This window comes from Callionymus lyra, chromosome 8 (assembly GCF_982586985.1).
Source record: "Callionymus lyra chromosome 8, fCalLyr1.hap1.1, whole genome shotgun sequence".
In the NCBI taxonomy this organism is placed as follows: Eukaryota; Metazoa; Chordata; class Actinopteri; order Syngnathiformes; family Callionymidae; genus Callionymus; species Callionymus lyra.
The window spans coordinates 27519466-27543087 of NC_141825.1; the positions used below are offsets into that span (position 1 = coordinate 27519466).

General features: G+C 42.1%; 2 protein-coding genes across 2 annotated transcripts; one reads left to right on the top strand and one right to left on the bottom strand.

Moving 5' to 3' along the window:
* The first annotated feature begins 227 nt into the window (after positions 1–227).
* On the top strand, positions 228–13481 carry nup160 (nucleoporin 160). The gene is made up of 34 exons (XM_087797861.1): positions 228–340; positions 1140–1245; positions 1399–1609; positions 1752–1974; positions 2039–2229; positions 2290–2526; positions 2623–2720; positions 2796–2880; positions 3218–3286; positions 3417–3497; positions 3578–3748; positions 3817–3916; positions 5011–5176; positions 5390–5523; positions 6452–6594; positions 6659–6786; positions 6893–6963; positions 7046–7199; positions 7928–7997; positions 8071–8169; positions 8634–8753; positions 8846–8938; positions 9028–9122; positions 9206–9302; positions 9372–9477; positions 10181–10341; positions 10415–10475; positions 10883–10993; positions 11067–11190; positions 11269–11370; positions 11459–11600; positions 12941–13066; positions 13132–13233; positions 13308–13481. The coding sequence occupies exons 1-34, from the start codon at positions 244–246 to the stop codon at positions 13389–13391; spliced, it is 4158 nt and encodes a 1385-aa protein (XP_087653987.1). The 5' UTR covers positions 228–243; the 3' UTR covers positions 13392–13481.
* A 1396-nt stretch (positions 13482–14877) lies between these two features.
* Positions 14878–23319, bottom strand: prr5l (proline rich 5 like). The gene is made up of 9 exons (XM_087798286.1): positions 23231–23319; positions 21276–21404; positions 19339–19419; positions 19197–19245; positions 18527–18584; positions 18292–18383; positions 18088–18225; positions 16112–16220; positions 14878–15098 (listed from the first exon to the last, which is right to left on the bottom strand). Exons 2-9 carry the CDS (start codon positions 21392–21394, stop codon positions 14878–14880), a joined length of 867 nt encoding a protein of 288 aa, XP_087654412.1. The 5' UTR covers positions 21395–21404; positions 23231–23319.
* Between the last annotated feature and the right edge of the window lie 303 nt (positions 23320–23622).

Below are 23622 nucleotides of genomic sequence, written 5' to 3' on the forward strand. Positions count from 1 at the left end.
GATAAGTGAGGGTGGTAAGGATGAATGTATCTGCTCTATAAAAATGAAACCTGGTTGACAAAAGGTTATTTATAATACTAATACGAGATTTTAAATTAATTCATAATAAATAAATAGACTTTCTCAAGTCTTGTGCTGTGAGTGACAGGTCACCCGGAAAGGGGGCGTGGTCTCGCTCAGCGCTCCTGTCACTTTAAACTTTTGAATGACGGCGCGCGCCTCAGCGGCTCACACGAGGAGAAGATGGCGGCGGCCCTGGAGCGAAGCTTCCTCGAAATATGTGGCTTCGAGCGGGAGGTTGCACCGCGTTCACAGTACCGGGATGTGACTGTGAATCTCGGTAAACAATCAGGCGGACTTTAAATCCAAGGGTTTATTCTTCGTGAAACTGTGCTACTGTTAGCGGCCGAGGCTAACGGTAGCCTCATAACAGCGGCTAGCATGTTAGCTAATGCTAACGTGACGTTGTGTGTGTGTTGTTGCGCGTTTCGGTTTTTGTTTTGACAGTGTTACTGCTCATAGTTAGATAATTTGTTTATAAATATCATATCTGGTGTGTTTCGGGTGTTTTTAACTAACTCTGACAACCACTATCCCACTGACCAAAACATACACATTCTTAAATCACAGTGAGGTTGTTGTAGCTCAATGATTAACACATGATAATACTTTCTAAACTTTAAGAAATCTTTAGTATCGTGAAACCCCAAGTAACTTGTTTAAATGTTTCTTTTAAAATCTGTAAAAATAAATAAACTGTATTGCTTATTTTTCTTATAACGATGGTCAAATAATTCATTCGTTATATTCATTCAACATGTAGTCAGTTGAAGGATGGATCTACTGACTCCTTCAAGAAACATCTCAAGACATTCTTATTTGTGCTTTTGATTTTCTGAGACTCCTGTGTTTGTCTTATGTGTCTTGATCTTTTATAGTATATATTTTAACTGTGTTTTCTTTCTGAGTGAAGTTCTATGTGACACTGGTCTAGAAAGATCTTTACAAATAACTACTGCTAACTTACACTTCAAGTTATTTATAAAACATCTTAAATGTTTATTGATGAGATCTTACATTTTTTTGTTGATAATGCATTTCAAAACAATGGTCTGAATCTATCTCTGTTCTCGCTGAAGGTCTTACGGCTCTTGGCGGACTAAAGTTTCCTGACAATGCTGGAGCTTATCATTATAAGGAGAGTGCGAAGCCGACCTCGGTCACCAGCAACCGCTTCATCCACTGGTGAGGACGGAACACAATTTAAAATCATTCATGGATTTATTAAGTGTCATTGTTCTGTCAATGTTTTCAATATCGTTTCTAATGTGACAAACACAGTTTGTGTGGCTAATTGAGTGGATTTATGATAAAGGGGATTTGTTTCTGCCTGCATAGGTCTACTTCTGGTGAGATACTGCAGCTCGTGGAGAAGTCGCTGGACACCAACTTGCTCAATAACTCTGTGAAGCTGCACTTTACACACTGCATGCTGCTACCAGGAGGAGTTTCTATTCATGAAACGCCCAACAATATCATTGTGTTGGTTGCCACCAACCAAAGTGTTCATCGCCTGCTGCTGCCTCATCCAGCGCGCATGTACCGTAGTGTGAGTACTTCTTCTGGTCTAATGACAGCTCTTGGTCATTTGAATAAATAATTTCCTTGATGTTTAGCACAAACATTTATTTAATAAATGAACACCATTAGTCGATGTCACATATTCATCGTGGCTTGTTTATTTGTCTTAGGAGTTGGTGACTGAGATGCAAATGCAGTCCATCTTTACTGACGTGGGGAAACTTAGCCTGCATGACCCATCGAACAGCTTTGTTATCCCCAACATGGTATCCCATACTGGGGTTCCCAGCAATGCTGCTGCATGGCTTGGTGACATAGGACAGGCTCACTTCGCCCTTGCGTTGGCAACCGGGGGGATCATGGTTGTAACTTTACCGACAGCCAACACCCAAGGTGAGGGACCAGTAGAAAGTCATTTGTGTGTCGGCTGTTGTTTGATGTAAATTCGTTTTCACAGGTGGTGTCTCAGTAGTGGAACTGAAGCGCAGCTCGATGATGCAGCGCCTTTCTGGCTGGATGCCGACCGCTATCCGAGGCGAACAGAATTCAGCAGATATTGCCGTCAACATTGCTGTCCGAGAGGTCGAGGACGACTCCTTCATCTTTGCCCTCTGCCAGGATCACAAACTTCGCATGTGGTCACTTAATGTAAGAATTTTCACACACACATGCACACAAAAGATGCAGCATTCTGACATGTATTTGTAGGAACAAGCGTGTCTCCTGGAGTCGGACATGTTGGAACACATGCCTGCTTGTAAGGGGGTGAAGCGTGGCTCTGGTCATGGTCACAAGTTGCGCCTTCTTTACTCTCCATCAATTGGGCTGTTGGTGGGCGTGTACCTGGCTGTGCCACAGAGAGGCCAGTTCATTATTCTGCAGCTGAGCATCACTGACAACCACAGATATTTCCTGGACCCCATATCGTCTCAGTTCTGCACTCAGGTAACAAGATTGTAATTCCACTCACGCAGATGTCGTTTGTCCATTTATTTGTTTTGATAAGTGACTCATTCATTTCCTATTTTTGACTCTGACCAGGAGGCTCTTGTAGACTTCACACTAACCTCAACAGACATCTGGGCTCTCTGGCTGGATGATGCCAACACCACCATTGTCAAGTACATCAACTTTGAGCAGTAGGTCCCTTAAATCCTTCCAATTCTTGGCACTTTTTCCTTCCATGTCGTGTAATCTTTCTGCATTTATTCCAGCAACCTTGCTGGTCAATGGAGCCAAGTGTTTGTTCAACCACCACCTGAAGAAGAAGTGCCTATCAGAGTGGACCAGGACCCCAGAGTAAGACATACTTGATGCTTTGACTCCCAATGGATGCTGGATCTCATCCCTTGCTAAGATTCTGCTTGGCTGCCTTCCCACCGTCTCTCCTCCCTTAGTGCCATGGCAGACCAAGAAGAATTATTTCACCAACAGAAAAGTGACTGTTGTTCACTCAATCATGCTGTAAAACATATGCCTTAATGAGACAAGAATGGTCACATGTGAATGTCCTGCATTATTGCCCTGATTCTAGTTGAATGATTAGGATACAACATTTTTAAGGGTTCTTTGTTGATGGGGATTATAAGATGAGTTGACGTGTGGATTGATTTCTCTTTGTTAAAATGTGTTACAGGAGACGTACCTCGATCTGCTCTTCTCTCCGCTTAATTTCACAATGGCTGCCATTGTCAAAGCTCTTCAGGTGATGTCACTTCCTGTTAAAACCTATTACGGGTTAACAGGGAAAACATTTAATTAAAACTAAACTAAAGAGCAAAAATGAACACTGTTTCCTTTTTGAATATGAATAACATAAATTATTTTTTAAATAGATATTCCGCCGTGGGTCCGAAGTAACCGACAGCTCATGGGAGAACCTGAAGAAGGAAGTTACCATCGCAGTGGAGAATGAGGTAGATAGAAACATTGGTTCAGACGTCACAACGTTCATTCCTCTTGAGGGCATTTGGTAAAAGCATTTACTGTGTTGCAGCTTCAGAGCAGCCTGACAGAGTTTGAATTCTCTCAAGAGGAGTACCGACAGCTGCAGGTTGAGTTCTGGTCCAAGTTCTATGCCTGCTGCCTACAATACCAGGAGTCACTGGCAACACCGCTGGCTCTCTCTGTTAACCCTCACAACGGAATGGCCTGTCTGCTTAAAAAGGTGTGTAATCATTTCTTTACTTGGTTATTATAGTGTGAACTTACAGAGCAACATTTATTCTTTCCCAGGGCTTTGTGTCCTTCCTGTTGCCGTGTTTTGCTGTTGATCACCTCTACCTTTCCTGTGATGAGTACCTGACTTCTGAAGAGGAGATGATGCTGACCGGTGGTCAGTGTGTTTTTATTATTGTCATTCCTTTCTTCTTTTCTTTGAGCAAGCTCTGCAGGTTTAACATGTATAAATGGATAGATAGATAGATAGATAGACAGAACTTTATTGATCCCTCAGGAGGTTTCCTTCGTGAAATTGTTTATGATTTAAAATGACCCATATTATGCGAAGCTGACCTATTCTGTGTGTTGGTTGTTATTTAGAGTCTTTCTTGACCCGTCCTGGAATATGAAACAAAACTGCTGATGTATTTCCAGCTAGATATAGAATTCAATTTGATTTCAAGTGTCTTATCAAAAACAAAGTTATCTCAAGATGGATGTAGAGAAGAGTGAGGGAGGATACAGTGAGAGAAAAGAGGAGAGAAGAGTGAGGGAGGATACAGTGAGTGAAAAGAGGAGAGAAGAGTTAGGGAGGATACAGTGAGTGAAAAGAGGAGAGAAGAGTGAGGGAGGATACAGTGAGAGAAAAGAGGAGAGAAGAGTGAGGGAGGATACAGTGAGAGAAAAGAAGAGAGAAGAGTGAGGGAGGATACAGTGAGTGAAAAGAAGAGAGAAGAGTGAGGGAGGATACAGTGAGTGAAAAGAGGAGAGAAGAGTGAGGGAGGATACATTGATAGAAAAGAGGAGAGAAGAGTGAGGGAGGATACAGTGAGTGAAAGGAGGAGAGAAGAGTGAGTGAGTGAGGGAGGATGCAGTGAGAGAAAAGAAGAGAGAAGAGTGAGAGAGGATACAGTGAGTGAATAGAGGAGAGAAGAGTGAGGGAGGATACAGTGAGTGAATAGAGGAGAGAAGAGTGAGGGAGGATACAGTGAGAGAAAAGAGGAGAGAAGAGTGAGGGAGGATACAGTGATAGAAAAGAGGAGAGAAGAGTGAGGGAGGATACAGTGAGTGAGAAGAGGAGAGAAGAGTGAGTGAGTGAGGGAGGATACAGTGAGAGAATAGAAGAGTCCATGGAGGGTTTGAACAGTTTTGTAACTATGTTTTGTGTTTTTCTTCAAATCAACTTGTCTCAACTCACTGTTTTGTTCTTCCTGCTTTAACCATTCTACCTGTGGGGCTTCTGCCTAACTTCTGCCGCCTGCTCCACAGACTCTGACCTGAACCGAGATGTCCTACACCTCGTTCAGTGCATGCGTCTTGTGAACAGTGCAGTTTCTGGTGAGATGGCTTTTGAGATGAAAATTTGCCTGGAACACGTGGATTCACCAGAGAAGACGGCTGACATGATCCTGGAGAACATCATCTCAAACGACAGGTAGCTTGTGAAGAAGTTGATTACATTTACCTAAATTAAAACTATTTGCTATATAAATATATTATTTACACGCTAATGATATAATAACATGAAACGAGTAAGAATGTCTCTGCAGGGACTGTAATATATTATACAAACAATTTTCATGCATTCAGGACTCATTCATGAAGATATTTATTGATGAGCTAAAATCAATATTTTTATTACTTTCAGTGAAAATGTCATTGAAGAAATCAAGAACAAGCTGCAAGTTGTCCAGAACCTCGGCGCGTCCATGATGGTTTTATTGAGGGAGCTGGACCTGGAGACTGAGGCTGATCTTGGAGGAGAAACACCAGTGGTCTCTGGTAGGTGATCCGTCTTTGGAGTTTCTTCTCTAGCCTTCTGGTAGCAAATCTATTCTGTTTAGAAGAAATATTTATATGCCTTCAATCCCAGGTGTCATTATCGACAATTAATTTCTTTATCTGCCTCTTCTTTCTATGTGATCATGTTTAGGTCTGATGCAAGTGTTGATAACAAATTCTAGATCTCTGAACTGCTGATTTAGTGACAATCTTGTTGGTTTCTTTGTGTAAATTGGGGATGAACGATTGTTGAAAAAATATAAATACGATTATTTTCCGAAATATTTAGATTATTTATGCAATTATTTTTTCAATTTCCTCTTTTTATGCATTTTTAAAATCTAATACAATGAATGATTCGCTTTACGTTAAAATGTATTTCTCTTTGATTCTCAAGATAATGTTATTAAGAACTTTTTTTGATAAAGTCAAATGAAGCAAACCTTAAAATACAGGTTTATTTAGTTCCTCTAATTACACTTGTAAACAAACATATTCACTGCAAACACTCAAAACTATTTCAGAGTAAAGAAAAGTCATTATTTTTCTTACTGCATATTTTTGTTTCTCCTGTGTTTAATTTCTAGTGATACACAATAATATAATTTACACAGTTTGAATAGTATGATTGCATAACTTTGATGACACACAAAAACGCCGGTGATGCACACACACACACACACACACATGCGCACATTCAGACATGTTTGAATGATGATATATATTATATATTGCTAATGCAATTAGTCGTTCAGCCCTAGTGAGAGACCACTACCTTAATGCTCCCCTGAATCATGCCTGAGACATTTTCGACTGGCCCTGATGAAAGATGAATGATCTAAAATCATACTTTAAATACACCTTCAACTGTCTGAAGATGCAATCGTCAATTGTAAATGATCACGTTTTAAATCTCTATCTCTTGCAGGACAAACGATCCCCCACCTGTACAGCAGTGGCATGGCAGCCTCAATAATCGCTCAGACTGTTTGTCACATGAGTATGACCAGAGAGCTTCTCTGCAGAGACCTTCTCATCCTGCTGAAGATCTCTATGCATCTTGAAGACGATGTACGAAAGCTTCTTCTCATTCACCCAACCAACCTTGATACATGGTTAATGAGTCTGTTTTTAGGTGCTTTTGGGCGGCGGGGTGCAGCTTCAGCAGGACTTAGTTCCTCGTGCCTCACAACTGCTCTCATCTTACCACCTCCTTAAACACGTCAGTCAAAGTATGACAACGGCAGTTGCCGTGGATGCTATGTAAGTATTCAACTGGCTGAAGAAGCTCAAGACAAGTTTGGTCGTCATCATGACCTTTAACTTTTCGTCGGTTAAACATTAAGTTCCCTCTCCTGTGTCTTAACAGAGATGCAAACCTGCAGCACCTGTCAGTTCTGCAGCTGTCAGACTCTCCAAGCATCAACAGCGCCCCCTCAGGTCAGAACCAGGAGTCCGCGATGAGGACAAGCTGCCGTGAACTTTACAAAGCTTGCTCAACTGAGGGTGTTTTCTCTTGCAGCTCTCAGTCCGCAGACTTTGGTGGAACATTTTTATCTGAACGTCGCCAGGAAGATCATCGTCTCGTCACAGCAAGACAGTCTCTCAGGAGGCAGCAATCTGCTCAACTGGACCCACATGATCTCCAACACAGTCAACCTCCTCTCACAGCTTCTGTATCCTAATGAGAACGAGATCCCCAGCCCACCATTCTTACTGGCTGTACCCCTCTTAATTTCTGTTCTCCCCCCATGTCTTCTCTTTTAATCCCCACCTCTTTGTCCGCCTCTTATGTTTTCTCGATTAACAGCTTTATTAATGACATCTTGGCAACTTCAATCATTTTATTTTCTATCGCTTTATCGCTTTATTTATTTATGGGGGTCGCGGGAAGACTGGAGTCTATCCCAGTTTCATTGGGCGAGAGGCAGGGGACACCCTGGACAGGATGCCAGTCTGTCTCAGGACACACAAAGACAGACAACCATTCACACACACACTCATAGCTACAGACAATTTCCCCAAGTTCTCAATCAACCTCTATGGACTTTGGGAGGAAACCGGAGTGTCCGGAGTAAACCCACACAACACGGGGAGAACATACTAACTACACACAGAAGGGTCAATTTTTCTTTTGAACACCATCACCTTCACGACTTCTTTCCTCAGTCCTCAGGTTGCCACCTTTAGCTTCAAACTATTCAACATTTAGCTCTTTTACATCCCTTCTTGTCCACCCTTAATGTTGTACATGTTTATTTTTCTTTGTTATCTTTACCTGTATTTTCTCACTTTACCTTTCTGCCGTATCAAATCCCCAATCTCTTTGCTTATTATTGTATTTAATGTTTTTACCTTTAATGCTCTGTCTCCATTTTCGTTTCATTCCTTGACTCCTCTGACGGTGGCCCAGTAATGCTGGCTTCCAGTTTCCAGAGTGTTTGATGGCGAATTGTCAGTTTATTCAGCTTCAGGTGAGAAATTTGCCTCACGCTCAGCAGGGTTTTTTTTTCTACTCTCACGCGCCGACGTCTCTTCTCTGTGCAGGACTATGTCAGACGTACCAGCTCCTGGTGTCAAGTCAACATCGGCTCCTGTCGCTTCATGCTGGGTCAGTGTTACCTGGCGAACGGCGAGGGTCACAAGGTAAAAACACAAAACTTGTATCATAGCAACTGTTTTTGGGGGGTGAGAGAGAAGTAGGACATTTTTTTTAAAATAGTTTAGTAATTTGTATTTATATAGCGCTTTTCCAGACCAGGGTCACAAAGCGCTTAAACAATCAAAACGATACTCAATAAAATATATACTTTAAAGATCAAGATAATACTGAGAACAACACAGGAGTTCCAGAAAATCAAGGAAAAGCCTGAACAAATAAAAATGTCTTAAGATGTTTCTTGAAGGAAGAATTGAAAGTTCTTTAAAATATAAATAAAGCACTGCATTTTATGATCCCTATTATTATGGTTGTTACCTCACAATTTGCAAGAAAATGCATGTCTCACAACTTTACTGCATGAACTTCAGATATGGCAAATGAAAGTTTAGGGGAACAAACCACTGCATTAAAGATACCATCTTGTTTTTTTGATTTTCCCTTTCTTCAGGCTGTTCAGTGTTTCCAGGAGGCGTCCTCTGAGGTAGAGAAGGAAGAGTTTTTGATGAAATTGACAGGTGGAGAGGAGGATGAAGCTCCCTCTACCCCTCGACTTCAGTACTACAACAAGGTGACTATTAAAAACTGCTGTTGCCACCTTTGAGGCCAGTAGTTAAATTACAGACTCATCTGATCCACTTTTCCCATCACTTCTGTCTGCAGACCCTGAGGTTGTTGGAGGACGTGGGTCTTCCAGAGCAGGTGATCCAGCTCGCCTTTCTCGCGTTGACGGAGGCGACGGACACAGGAAGTCAGGTAGAAGCCTCAGGATTGAGAAGAAACTTCCACAACAGTACTGAAACAGAAAAGTTAGAGCCTTGTTCCTATTGGTGTTCATTCCTCAGGCTGCACTTTGGACTCGAATATTCAAGCATCACTTGGACCTCGGTCACAACAGTCAAGCTTATGAAGCTCTGATCCAAAACCCGGACTCAAGCATGTATGTGCAACCCTGACCCCACAACAACAACAATAATGATGATGATGATGAAGTGATGAGGGTTCTCTTCATGGTCTCAATAGGCAGCTGGACTGTCTCCGTCAGCTGGTGGTGGTTCTGTGCGAGCGGTCTCAGCTTCAAGACCTGGTCCAGTTTTCCTATGTTAACCTCCATGATGAGGTTGGTGGAAAAATGATCCTCGACTTTAAAAAATATAGTTTTTCCAAACCTGTTTGTGTCTTTTGTCAGGTGGTCAATATCATAGAATCTCGGGCCCGGTGTTTGGACCTTCTCTCTCACAACTATTACGAGCTGCTGTACGCTTTCCACATCAACAGAAACAACTACAGGAAAGGTTTGTGCGCCAAGAACAAGTATTGTTGACGATGATTATTGAGTGTGGCAGTACCTTATGTATCATACACGGGCAACGATACAATATATTGTGACATATTTCGGTACTCTAGGAGGAAGGATATATTTGTAGTATTGTCGAGTACTTGACTGTGACGTAAACATATTTATGAGTCAGAAATAAATCGTACAAACTTCAGAGTAAAAAAAGTAAAAACACCAGTCAGTCATTCTTCTTTTTCTTACTGAAGATTTTTGTTTCTCCTGTGTTTAAGTTCCTGTCGTACACAATAATATCATTTACACAAGTTGAATTGTGTGATTGTACAACTTTGATGACACACAGGCAGAGACGAGAGCAGCACACACACACACACACACACACACACACACACACACACACACACACACGCAGAGACGAGAGCAACACAGACACACACACACACACACACGCAGAGACGAGAGCAGCACACACACACACACACACACACACACACACACGTCTGGATTCAAATGAACGATGTCAGGATGTAAAGTTGTTGAAAACACGTTCAGCCCTAACTAATGTAAATATTTTTTTATACAGTGCTGTTGAATATAATTACAGTATTGTGAAAAAAACATTGCGACGTTTAAGTGTGACGTCGATATTTCTCACAACACTACTTGATGATGTTGCTTAATTCCTGTCTTTGTGTGTCCAGCCGGGACGGTGATGTTTGAGTTGGGGATGCGTCTAGGTCGGGAAGTGCCGACCCTCCAGGGCCTTCAGAAGCAGGTGAACTGTTACCTGGCCGCCCTCAACTGCCTCCGACTCATCAGGCCAGAGTACGCCTGGATCGTCCAGCCTGCTTCTGGAGCCGTGGTATGCAACGATCACACACACACACACACACACCCGGAGAAAGACCCACAATACATTTCTTTTGTTTGTGCAGTACAAGCGTCCAGGAATGTCACCCAAGAGAAACGCAGATGGAGAGTTCACCTGTGATCCAGGTGAGTCGGTTGTCGTGTCTGGGTAGGAGGCGACTTACCTGAGCTGGGATCATGGATGACTGAATGGATGAATTTTAGAATTGAAGGGAAGACTTAAACTAATTAAACATGTTGCTTCTGACCTCAATTAATACTCAAATAGAAAATAGCTTCATCAAATCTCTTTTGGATGTAACTGGAAACATTACAGCGGGTTAAAAATAAAATATAGTTTATATATTTGTATACTGATGGTGTGGAAATAATTCTTTTAGCATTGGTGCCTCAAGGTTTTCTATATTTGGCTTTTAATGATCCTCCTGGATGCATGAATTCTTTTGTGACTTCAGAGTGACATGTACGTTAACAAAATAATGTTTTTGTGCTACAAGCCATTCATACATTTCATTCTTGACTCTTGTCCTCAGTTAAACATCAGGTGGACATATTGGAAATCAAGGACCTGGAGAAGGAGTATGTTCTAGCACGTAGTCGCCTGACTCTAGCAAAGCATCACCCGCCCTCAGCCTCCATCGCTGGTACGTGACTCTCCAGCCCTGTCGCCGGCGTCATCATGGTGACGTACAGCACTAACTCCCTACTGTCCTCCAGGGGGCGCCTCTGCAGAGGAGATGGTGGCGTTGCTGACCCAGACGGGCCTCCTGGATTCCGCTCTGAGTCTCTGTCAAACCTTCAAGCTGCCGCTGGAGTCCGTGTTCGAGGGTTTGGCTTTCAAGTGAGTGTGAAGTCTTTCACTGAACGTCCACATTTCAACCAGAGAAGCTCAAACACGTGGCTGTTCCTGCTCGTCCAGGTGCATCAAGCTCCAGTTCGGAGGCGAGAAGTGTCAGAATGAAGCCTGGAGCTGGTTGGCTGCCAATCAGCTGTCGTCTGTGGTCAACACTAAAGAGTCCAGGTGAGATGACCTTAGATCTTGTTATGGTCACGAGGTTCACCTCGACGCACAGAAGTACAAACATGATGCTGTGGTTTTGTTCCCTCAGTGCTACTGACGAGGCCTGGCGCCTGCTGTCCTCCTACCTGGACAAATACCCCTCCCCCAGTGGCAGTAACCACCGCTGTGTGGTCCGCAAACTGTTGTCACATGGTGTCCCGCTCCCTGACTGGCTGATCCAGTCGTACAAGGTTAGTATTTTAACCTTTAACACTGGAGTTTTCAATGGAAACGCTTGTGAGTAGAACCGCACGATATTGGAAAAATATGTGTGATATTCCTTATTGGTGTCTTTAATTGCGATATCGATATTAATGCAATATTTTTTCCTTCACCTAAAAATGTAGCCACGCTTCGGTGTCGACATGATGGTAGAAAAATATCTCTTCTAACGCTCAGTCTCGCGGGACTTACATCGGTTTCCAGTGAAACTGAGCGACATCAGAGAGGAGCCGCCGGCGCGTCGTGATATCACCAAATCAATAATAAATCCTTGTACACACACACATAACACTTTATAAATGATGCTAACAACTTAGCTCGTTAGCATACGGTGAAGACGCACACATAACACTTTATAAATGACGCTAACAACTTAGCTTGTTAGCATACGGTGAAGACGGACAGGTTTGTTTGGAAGTTCACGATCTTATAAGAAAACAACTGGGATGAGATGAAAAGTTCTTACAATATGTTGCTTTAACAAAGGAGGTAGAAAGACACGAGTGACTGGATCACTAGTGTTTGACTAGATCATAAGTTAGTATTACTTCACTGGATCACTAGTGTTTGACTAGATCATAAGTTAGTATTACTTCACTGGATCACTAGTGTTTGACTAGATCATAAGTTAGTATTACTTCACTGGATCACTAGTGTTTGACTAGATCACAAGTTAGTATTACTTCACTGGATCACTAGTGTTTGACTAGATCACAAGTTAGTATTACTTCACTGGATCACTAGTGTTTGACTAGATCATAAGTTAGTATTACTTCACTGGATCACTAGTGTTTGACTAGATCACAAGTTAGTATTACTTCACTGGATCACTAGTGTTTGACTAGATCACAAGTTAGTATTACTTCACTGGATCACTAGTGTTTGACTAGATCACAAGTTAGTATTACTTCACTGGATCACTAGTGTTTGACTAGATCATAAGTTAGTATTACTTCACTGGATCACTAGTGTTTGACTAGATCATAAGTTAGTATTACTTCCGTGGATATACTGAGCTAAGTCAGTGCGCCGGCAAGACGCGTCGCCATAGCAACCGAGCCTAACAAGCCGCACAGTTCACAGACAGACGGAGACGTAAACAACAACCAGACATAGAAGTACAAATTGACAACTTTACAGAACGTGACACTGATTGGTCGAAGTGCGCGATATTTCAATTTATCAATCAATCTATTATCAATTCATCGTGCAGCCTTACTTGTGAGTTTAGAAACCTCTGCCCTGAAGACTCCTCAGACAGTTTGGAACAACATAACCTCTTGACCTTGTAAATACTTTCTCTTCACAGGCCGTTGACGCCGCAGCATTGCTACGACTCTACTTGAACTACGACCTCTTGGAAGCTGCTGCCGACCTGGTGATGGAGTACGTCGACGCTCTGCTGGGAAAAGGACACCAGTACTTTGGGATCGAGGTGATGGTTCATCTGGTCAACGAGACTAGTCGAGCGTCGGTTCTGATCCACTCATGTGTCCACAGAGGCCTCTGTCTGCCACTGCTGCCGCCGCCGCCGTCTGGCTGCCGTACACGTCCATCGACCAGCTGCTGCAGGCGCTCAGTGAGACGGAGACTTCAGCCGAGGTGAGTCCAGCTTCTGTACTCCTGGTTCTTCTGAACTGGTTTGTGTAGGATGTGACGGATCCTCTCGTTCTCAGATGTACCACAGAATTCGGGACAAACTCGATCACTATCACAAGATCCTGGACCAGACGACGCGCCGCAGACTCGCCATCCGCTGAAACCACACCGTTTGTTTTTATATTTGTCACTTTTGTAAATGTTATTGGAATCCAAACTGTTCAAATAATTAAAAAACTGCCTTTTCTTGACATTTGTTTGAGGATTTTGTCACATAGTTGTTGGTGTGTCTGTGTTTTGTGTCTGTGTGTATCAGAAGTTGTGATTTGTGTGAGAGAAATCTTTTCAGGCTGTTGCTCCTAAGCTTTGGAACGATCTTCTCTCTCTTTGCTCTTGATGGATCTACTGACTCCTTCAAGAAACATCTCTATGTTTGATGATCTACTGACTCCTTCAAGAAACATCTCTATGTTTGATGATCTACTGACTCCTTCAAGAAACATCTGTGTTTGATGATCTACTGACTCCTTCAAGAAACATCTGTGTTTGATGATCTACTGACTCCTTCAAGAAACATCTGTGTTTGATGATCTACTGACTCCTTCAAGAAACATCTGTGTTTGATGATCTACTGACTCCTTCAAGAAACATCTGTGTTTGATGATCTACTGACTCCTTCAAGAAACATCTGTGTTTGATGATCTACTGACTCCTTCAAGAAACATCTGTGTTTGATGATCTACTGACTCCTTCAAGAAACATCTGTGTTTGATGATCTACTGACTCCTTCAAGAAACATCTTAAGACGTTTCTATTTGTTCAGGCTTTTCCTTGAATTTCTGGAACTCCTGTGTTGTTCTCAGTATTATCTTGATCCTTAAAGTATATACTTTTTTGAGTATTGTTTTTGATTGTCTAAGCGCTTTGTGACCCTGGTCTCGAAAAGCGCTATATAAATAAATATTACTTACTTACTTACTAAATAAACCTTTATTTTAAGGTTTGCTTCATTTATAACTATAAAAAAGATGAGACTGAAAAAAATAATGACATTTATATTTGTTTCAATCGTTCCTAACATTAAATCCGACTGAATCACCACACAGTCATTAAACTGCATCAGAGCTAATAATATCCACAGGTCGCTGATCGTCAACCGTTGTGAGCACAAAGTTCAAATGGGGAGATTAGTGGGATTATCCCGCAATTGGGTTAGTGGGTTGCTAAACTAGTTAACATGTTGAAAACATTCTCGGGTCCAAATCCGCCAGAATGTGACACTCGGGCCGAGTTTAAGGAATAGTGGAGCTAATATGTGGACAATGAATCGGTTCTTCAGTGTTACGGTAAAATCAGAAGATGAACATTTGCAAATGTCCGTCTGAGTTTTCCATCGTATTTGTTTTAATTTCCACAGTTTGAAAAGGTTCATAATACAGTTCAACAGAAATGACTGTCATGGGAAGAAGGTCATGAGGAGCAGAGCTCTTGTCTTTCACGTTCAGACCCGTCAGTTGAAAACGACACATGACACGACGAGCTGCTTTCAAATGTGTGTCCAGTGAAGAGTCGACCATGTCTGTCCGAGGCAGACCATAATACTCTGGACCACATGGATTCGTCCTCGTCGTGGTGACGGAGGACCGACTACTTCGTCGCCGCCTGCAGCTTCATAGAAAGCTGGTAGACGTCGGTGTCGGCGTTGGCGACCGTGTGCCTCCGAACTCCACACTTGTTCACGTATGCGCCGCTGTCGTGCTCCACTAGGGGCGCCAGATACGTGGAGGGTCCGAAGCCGCGAGGAGGCGTGACGCCGAGTCTCGACTGGTCGTCATGGAGCTGCCGTGAAATCCTGATCTGGTGAGAATCTGAAGAAGAGAAACGAGTCAATATTGATCCGTGGACCTTCTGAACCTCAGTCTGGATCTGATTATAATCATCAGAATCAAAACTTTTGTTGTCAGTGAAGAGAATAAAATAATGAATTAAGGAGGAAATAAAGAATAAAACACAGAGGCAGCTCTTCTGTGGCGTCTATACTAGTAAAGTAAGTAAAGGTTATTAGTAAAGATGTTTCTAGACCAGGGTGACAAAGAACTTTAACAATCAAAACAATATTCAGTTCAAATATATACTTTAAAAGGTCAAGAAAACACGAGTCTCAGAGAATCAAGGAACCAGTAAATATGTATCATGTTCATCAAGAACTTTTACAGTGAAAATAAAAATCACACAAAACACCTCAAGTCACAGTATACGAGTCATTAACTAGTTTTAAGTTGACGAGTCATCACTAGTTATTGTAGTACAAAAATACTAAGGTACACAAAACTACCCAGAACTGCTGCAATGCTGTTGCATTTCCACTGGACATGAAAACATAAATAACTCGGAAAATTACTCATAGACGACTATTTCCAGTGTTGTACACAAAACAGGAACTTTTTGCGGCGAAAGAATGAAATAAAAAGAGAAGAATAAAATTCAATAGAAAAAACAAGATAAATGATCCTAAAATGTCATAAATAATGAACAGTTCTTGGTATCAGTTCATTCTGAGGTGGAATAGTTCGTCCCGTAACTTTGTATCTTTATCTTGAAACTGAGAATCTTGATTCCATAAACCTCTATCTAAATAACCATCCCATAATTTCTGATTGACTTGGAAAACATAAAACTGTAGTGAGATGACAGAGGTCTGCGCTCTCTGTGTGTCTTTCTTGTCGTGTTCGGGGTCTTTGATCAGGAATTCTCCAAACCAACTCTGGACCCTCGAGTCTCACTCGGAACTTTGTCCTGCAGCTCCGGAGGATTTGATGTTGCCGTGACAACGAGCCTGATCTGATTATCAACTTAACGTTTGCTGGTGCGTCTCACTGACCCGAGTGACTCCTGTCGTCCGTGTTGCTCAGATAAGGCGAGACGTTGGACTCCAGCAGTCGCTCCAGCTGTCGGTACCGGAGGGTCGGACCCGTGGGGTCGTGGATCCCCTGCAGAGAGTCGGATCAGGTACGATCAGGGTCCAACAAATGGAATTAAAACTACATTCGATCGAACCATCAACACCTCGATCTCACTTTTTTTTATGTAAAAACTACAAGAGCTAATTAGTCAAGAAGCTTTTGCGACGGCTTCGTCCGCGACACTTGGATGACGTAGAAGACAGAAGGAAGAATAAGTTAGTAATATTGTAGAGCTTTTATAGTCCAGGGTCACAAAGCAATACCTAATAAAATATAAACTTAAAAGATCAAGATAACACCGAGACAAACAAAGAGTCTCAGAGAATCAAGGAAAAGCTCAAATCAAAGTGTCTTGAAAGAAAGAACCAGAATTTTAAAATGATCCTGAAAGAAACTGGCAGCCAGTGAAGAGTTTGAAGGAGAAATGTGAGTTCTTCTACTAGAGCAGCCAGTGAAGAGTTTGAAGGAGAAATGTGAGTTCTTCTACTAGAGCAGCCAGTGAAGAGTTTGAAGGAGAAATGTGAGTTCTTCTACTAGAGCAGCCAGTGAAGAGTTTGAAGGAGAAATGTGAGTTCTTCTACTAGAGCAGCCAGTGAAGAGTTTGAAGGAGAAATGTGAGTTCTTCTACTAGAGCAGCCAGTGAAGAGTTTGAAGGAGAAATGTGAGTTCTTCTACTAGAGCAGCCAGTGAAGAGTTTGAAGGAGAAATGTGAGTTCTTCTACTAGAGCAGCCAGTGAAGAGTTTGAAGGAGAAATGTGAGTTCTTCTACTAGAGCAGCCAGTGAAGAGTTTGAAGGAGAAATGTAAGTTCTTCTACTAGAGCAGCCAGTGAAGAGTTTGAAGGAGAAATGTGAGTTCTTCTACTAGAGCAGCCAGTGAAGAGTTTGAAGGAGAAATGTGAGTTCTTCTACTAGAGCAGCCAGTGAAGAGTTTGAAGGAGAAATGTGAGTTCTTCTACTAGCGCAGCCAGTGAAGAGTTTGAAGGAGAAATGTGAGTTCTTCTACTAGAGCGGCCAGTGAAGAGTTTGAAGGAGAAATGTGAGTTCTTCTACTAGAGCAGCCAGTGAAGAGTTTGAAGGAGAAATGTGAGTTCTTCTACTAGAGCAGCCAGTGAAGAGTTTGAAGGAGAAATGTGAGTTATTCTACTAGAGCAGCCAGTGAAGAGTTTGAAGGAGAAATGTGAGTTCTTCTACTAGAGCAGCCAGTGAAGAGTTTGAAGGACAAATGTGAGTTCTTCTACTAGAGCAGCCAGTGAAGAGTTTGAAGGAGAAATGTGAGTTCTTCTACTAGAGCAGCCAGTGAAGAGTTTGAAGGAGAAATGTGAGTTCTTCTACTAGAGCAGCCAGTGAAGAGTTTGAAGGACAAATGTGAGTTCTTCTACTAGAGCGGCTCAGGATTCTGGCTGCAGAGTTCTGTATCTGTGTATATGTGGATGAAGTCGGGGGGTTTGATCCTGGCTCAGCTCCTTTGATCTCATCATTGTGGTCCAGGTTCTACTGCAGGAACTGGACCTGGATTCAAACCTCAGGCGAACAAAGGAACAACGATCGTCCTCTAGGAACGACTGCGTAACAAGTGGTCGTTACACATGCGGAGAAGATTCTCTGAAGAAAACATGTATAAAGTATATTTAGACGTCATGTGTGTGACATTGAGTTTTAAACACACACTCGTGTGTCGCTAAATAATGACAAAGGAATCTTTTTGTTTTTAAATATATATAAATATATTTTAAATTATGAATGCTGGAGAAAACATCCATTGAAACTTATAATGGAAATACTTTATACATACAATTATGTAACAATATAATGTAAATAATAAATTGTATTCAAAAGGTTTGCGACTTCAATTGGTTCTGATTTCAAACGTTGCTGAGAGAAGGTGAGACTCACCTGGAGGACCAGCAGCATCTGAGTGACACCAGGGGGGGCAGAAGCTGCAGTACTCAGAAGGTCCTCTAGGGGGAGCTTCAGGACGACCAAGTCCCTGAAGGACAAGAGACAGATGTGTCTGATGGACGTCTGCTGGCCCTGAAGGAGAGGGTCAGTGACGGAGAGACCACGTGACTCAGGTGTCATCATGAGTGAAGGTCGTACCTGGACCGGGTAGAAGATGGCCTGCAGGGTCGGGAGGGTCTCCATGAAGAACTTCTCCCACACTTCCTCCAGACAAGTCAGCTGCTTCTCCTCTGCAGGGATGGAAACACATTAGTTACCACGGCAACCTGCTCCATCAGGGATCAGGATCAGGATCAGGATCAGGATCAGGATCAGGATCAGGATCAGGATCAGGATCAGGATCAGGGATCAGGTTTTGCAGTGAAGGACTCACGTGGCTGACTGAAGATCTGATCCAGGAGCAGCGACAGACCTTGAGACAGCACTTGGTTCTGCAACAAACACACAAGTGAACATCTACACACTCACAAACACACAAGTGAACATCTACACACTCACAAACACACAACTTAACATCTACACGCTCACAAACACACAAGTAAACATCTATAAACTCACAAACACACAAGTAAACATCTACACACTCACTCACAAACACACAAGTGAACATCTACACACTCACAAACACACAAATAAACATCTACACACTCACAAACACACAAGTAAACATCTACACACTCACTCACAAACACACAAGTGAACATCTACACACTCACAAACACACAAATAAACATCTACACACTCACAAACACACAAGTCAACATCTACACACTCACAAACACACAAGTAAACATCTACACACCCACGCACAAACACACAAGCAAACATCTACACACTCACAAACACACAAGTAAACATATACTCACTCACGCACAAACACACAAGTAAACATCTACACACTCACAGACACACAAGTAAACATCTACACACTCACAGACACACAAGTAAACATCTACACACTCACAGACACACAAGTAAACATATACACACTCACAGACACACAAGTAAACATCTACACACTCACAGACACACACAGCAGGTACCTGGAAGTATTCACAGATGAACGAACCCATCTCTGTCCTCAAGAGGAACCTGGAAACAGACCTGAGGTCAGTGATGATGATGATGATGATGATGATGATGATGATGATGATGATGATGATGGGGGGGGGGGTGAGTGCTGACCTGACGCTCTCGTTCAGTGTGTACAGTTCATTCACTTGTAAGACTCCGCCCTGGAAGATCTTGGCTACAGCTGAGTGGACGCTACAGAGGAAAGAAGAAGAAGAGTTGATGATGTCACTTCCTGTCATGTCAACAAATCAGTATCAGTACAAAGATGGATGGATGGATGGATGGATGGATGGATGGATGGATGGATGGATGGATGGATGGATGGATGGATGGATGGATGGATGGATGGATGGATGGATGGATGGATGATGGATGGATGATGGATGGATGGATGGATAAATGGATGGATGGATGGATGGATGGGTGGATGGATGGATGGATGGATGGATGGATGGATGGATGGATGGATGGATGGATGGATGGATGGATGGATGGATGATGGATGGATGGATGGATGGAGTGATAAATGGATGGATGGATGGATGGATGGATGGATGGATGGATGGATGGATGGATGGATGATGGATGGATGGATGGATGGATGGATGGATGGATGGATGGATGGATGGATGGATGGATGGATGGATGGATGGATGGATGATGGATGGATGGATGGATGGAGTGATAAATGGATGGATGGATGATGAATGGATGAATGGATGGATGGATGGATGGATGGATGGATGGATGGATGGATGGATGGATGGATGGATGGATGGATGGATGGATGGATGGATGGATGGATGGATGGATGGATGGATGGATGGATGGATGGATGGATGGATTGTTGGATGGATGCATGAATGAATAAACGAATGGATGAATGGATGAATGGATGAATGGATGAATGGATGAATGGATGAATGGATGGATGGATGAATGGATGAATGGATGGATGGATGGATGGATAATTGGAATAGATAATTGTGTGGATAGATAATTGGAATAGATAATTGATGGATGGATGGATGGATAGATCATTTTTGGGGCTATTTTATAGAAAAATTGTTTAAAATCATTCTTGTAAAACTAAATGTGTATTAAAACAATCAAAACACAGAGTCGCTTCCGTCGCTCCAACACGACGTCACTTCCGTCCCTGATCTTATACTTCGCTTCGTGGAGAAAGAAGAACAATCCTGAGTGTGTCACGGGTCGTTAATTCGCTGCTTCAAGTCAAACAAAAGCTTTACGATCCACCGGACACACTTTCTCCCGGCGACTGTACAGGTCAATAGTCTCGGGAGAAAAGGTCCCGATCTGTAGAAACATCGCTATATTTAAGGAAAATTTCCCACCCAGGAGGTTGTCTCTTTCCGGCCAAATGGTTCTTTCAAGTTCCCTGTGTCCCGATCATCCGCAGAGAGACATCCTACTTTGTTTTCTTGTAATCTAATCATTCAAATGTTCTCGAGCGGGGGTTATCTTCTCTTCCGTCTTTTATCCCCCCTTTCCCGGGTGTGTCTTCATTCTTTGATCTACGATTTAAGGTGTGATTTGCAGATAAACAGATGTTTTAAATAACTGGTGTCGTATCTAATTCTGATCCAAGCTTGTCTTGAACCAGTGAATCAGTCTGAGTGGAATGTGGAACGGTAGTCCTGACCCGCTCTTAGATCAAGCGAGTAATTTATACTTTATATTTGATTATCTTTTAGCATTAATTTAAGTATGGCGTATACGTACGTATTAATTTGAATCTAACAGTATAAACCAGTGGTTTTCAAACGTGATCTGGTTTTATCTCCAAGATAATGATCACAGATCTCAGGTCATTGATGCAGGACTTCGGTTGATCCTGGATTAAACTATTTGGGCAAAAAAGTATTTATTTTCATTTTGGACGTTGAATTTATTTAAAGGTAATTTTCAAGTAAAGTTAAATGGGCATTGACAGCAGAGCCTTGAGGAGACCAAGTGAAGACAGTTCCTTCATCTGGCTGAGGAACATCTCGCTTCAGTCCATGCTATGATCGTCCTGCACTCACCTGCTCCACACGCTGCTGTTGGAGATCTGAGCTGCAGGTGAGCTGGCGTGGAATCTGGCGAGGTCGGCCAGAGCAGGTGAACTCATGACACGAGGTCGGGCGCGACGGAAAGATCCCATCGTGAGGAAGCTGGAGAAGAAGATCATGAGTTTGACCCGAGAGTGGAGAAGACACTGACTGGACTACGAGCAATATTACATTTATATTATTTATATCATTTATATCATTTATATCATTTATATCATTTATATTATTTATATTATTTATATAATTTGTATAATTTATATAATTTATATAATTTTTATAAATGTGTGGAAGAATTATTACACAAAATTAGGCATGTGCAAATTTACAGACCAAGGAACATCTCAGGTAAACAGAGGCGCAGGTGAGAACAGTCACAGTCGACCCACAGACCAGCTCCAAAGACCTGCAACATCAACTTGATGGTGTCACTGTGCATCGTTCAACTATTCACTTCACACAAGGAGATGCTTTATGGAAGAGTCATGCGGAAAAAGCCTTTTCTCTGCACACGCCACATACAGGGTCGCTTGAGGTTTGCTGAAGCACATTTGGACAAGCCAGCTTCATTTTGGAATAAGGTGCTGTGGACTGATGAAACTAAAATAGAGTTATTTGGGCATAACCAGGGGCGTTATGCATGGTTGAAAAAGAACACAGCATTCCAAGAAAATAACTTGCTGCCTACAGTAAAATGTGGTGGTGGTTCCATCATGCTGTGGGGCTGTGTGGCCAGTGTTCAAGTTGAGGGGCGCATGGATTCCTCTCAATATCAGCAGATTCTGGAGAACAATGTCCAGGAATCCGTAACAAAGTTGAAGTTGCTCCGGGGCTGGATCTTTCAACAAGACAAGGATCCCGAACACTGCTCAAAATCTACTAAGGCCTTCATCCAGAGGAACAAGTATAACGTTCTGGAATCATCTCAGTCCCCAGACCTGAGTATTATTGAACATTTATGGTGTGATTTAAAGCGTCCATGAAACCATGAAACCCGACTGAACTGGAGAGGATCTGTAAAGAAGGTCCAAAGTACCTTCCACCAGAATCCAGACCCTAATTGGAAGCTACAGGAAGCGTTTAGAGAGAGTTATTTCTGAAGAAGATGAACAAAATATTGAGTAATTTTTCTTTGTGATGCTTAAATTTATGCACATGCTTAATTTTGTTTAAATAATTCTTGCACACTTTCTGTAAATCATATAAACTTTATTTCACTTCTCGAACATCACTGTGTTTGTCTCCTAATAACATATATTTAACTGGAATTTTTTTATCAAAAAACAACCAATGATTTATAAAGAAAATCGTGAAAATGTACAGAGGTGACCAAACTTTTCATACCACTGTATATCATATATATCATTTATATCATTTATATCATTTATATCATTTATTTAATTCATCATAAGGAGGAAAACAGGATATGACATGTTCCCAAGTCCTGGTTCACGGTCCATCATGGCCTCCACCTAAGAAGGTATGAAGGTCACGTGACATTCTTTCATTCATGTCATTCAAACTCTCTTCACTTCCTGTTGACATCAATGAAGTTCAAACCACAGATTCCTCTCTGACGTCATCGACCTGAAACTGACATCTGAAATCTCGTCACCATGACAACCGCTTGAGATCTGAGAGCCCGCTCAGAACACGACACCACGTGACCAGTGACAGAACTTTAGAAGCTCATTAATGTCACAGAACATGAGTTAATGTTCTGATCCAGAACATGTTCTGATCCAGTCTTGACCAGAACAGGTTCTGATGATACCGAGCAGAACTTCTGCTGAACGATGATTGACACATGATGACCTGACAACCGTTAACATGACACATGTCAATCAAGAAATACTCATCACTATATTACTATATATTCAAAGTACTGTGTCGCAGGTTCACTGCGGGTCTGCAAACGAGAGTGAATTTACCGTAAATGACGGAGCGCAGCAGCGGTTCCTGACGCGTCTCCTCAAGTGTCAGAATAACTTCCGCTACATGTGTGAAGCTGAACACTGACTCGTGTGGTTCTGACGAGCCTCGAGCCTCAAGAACACACACCGAGGCTCTACTGTTCGAGTTCACACTTGACTGAGAAAAACACAATATTGTACTTATGTGGGATTAGAACGTGTAGTTGGAGATCAGTGACTCGATGCTGCTCTCTAGTGGTCAAACTGTTGAGTGCAGCAGGTTTTATGAATTCATTAAAATCTGTGTTTAAAGTTTAAAATGTAAATACTTTATATAATTGTTCTTAGTTTGTATCATATACTACTACTACTAATAATAATAATAATAATAAATCATTATTATACTACTA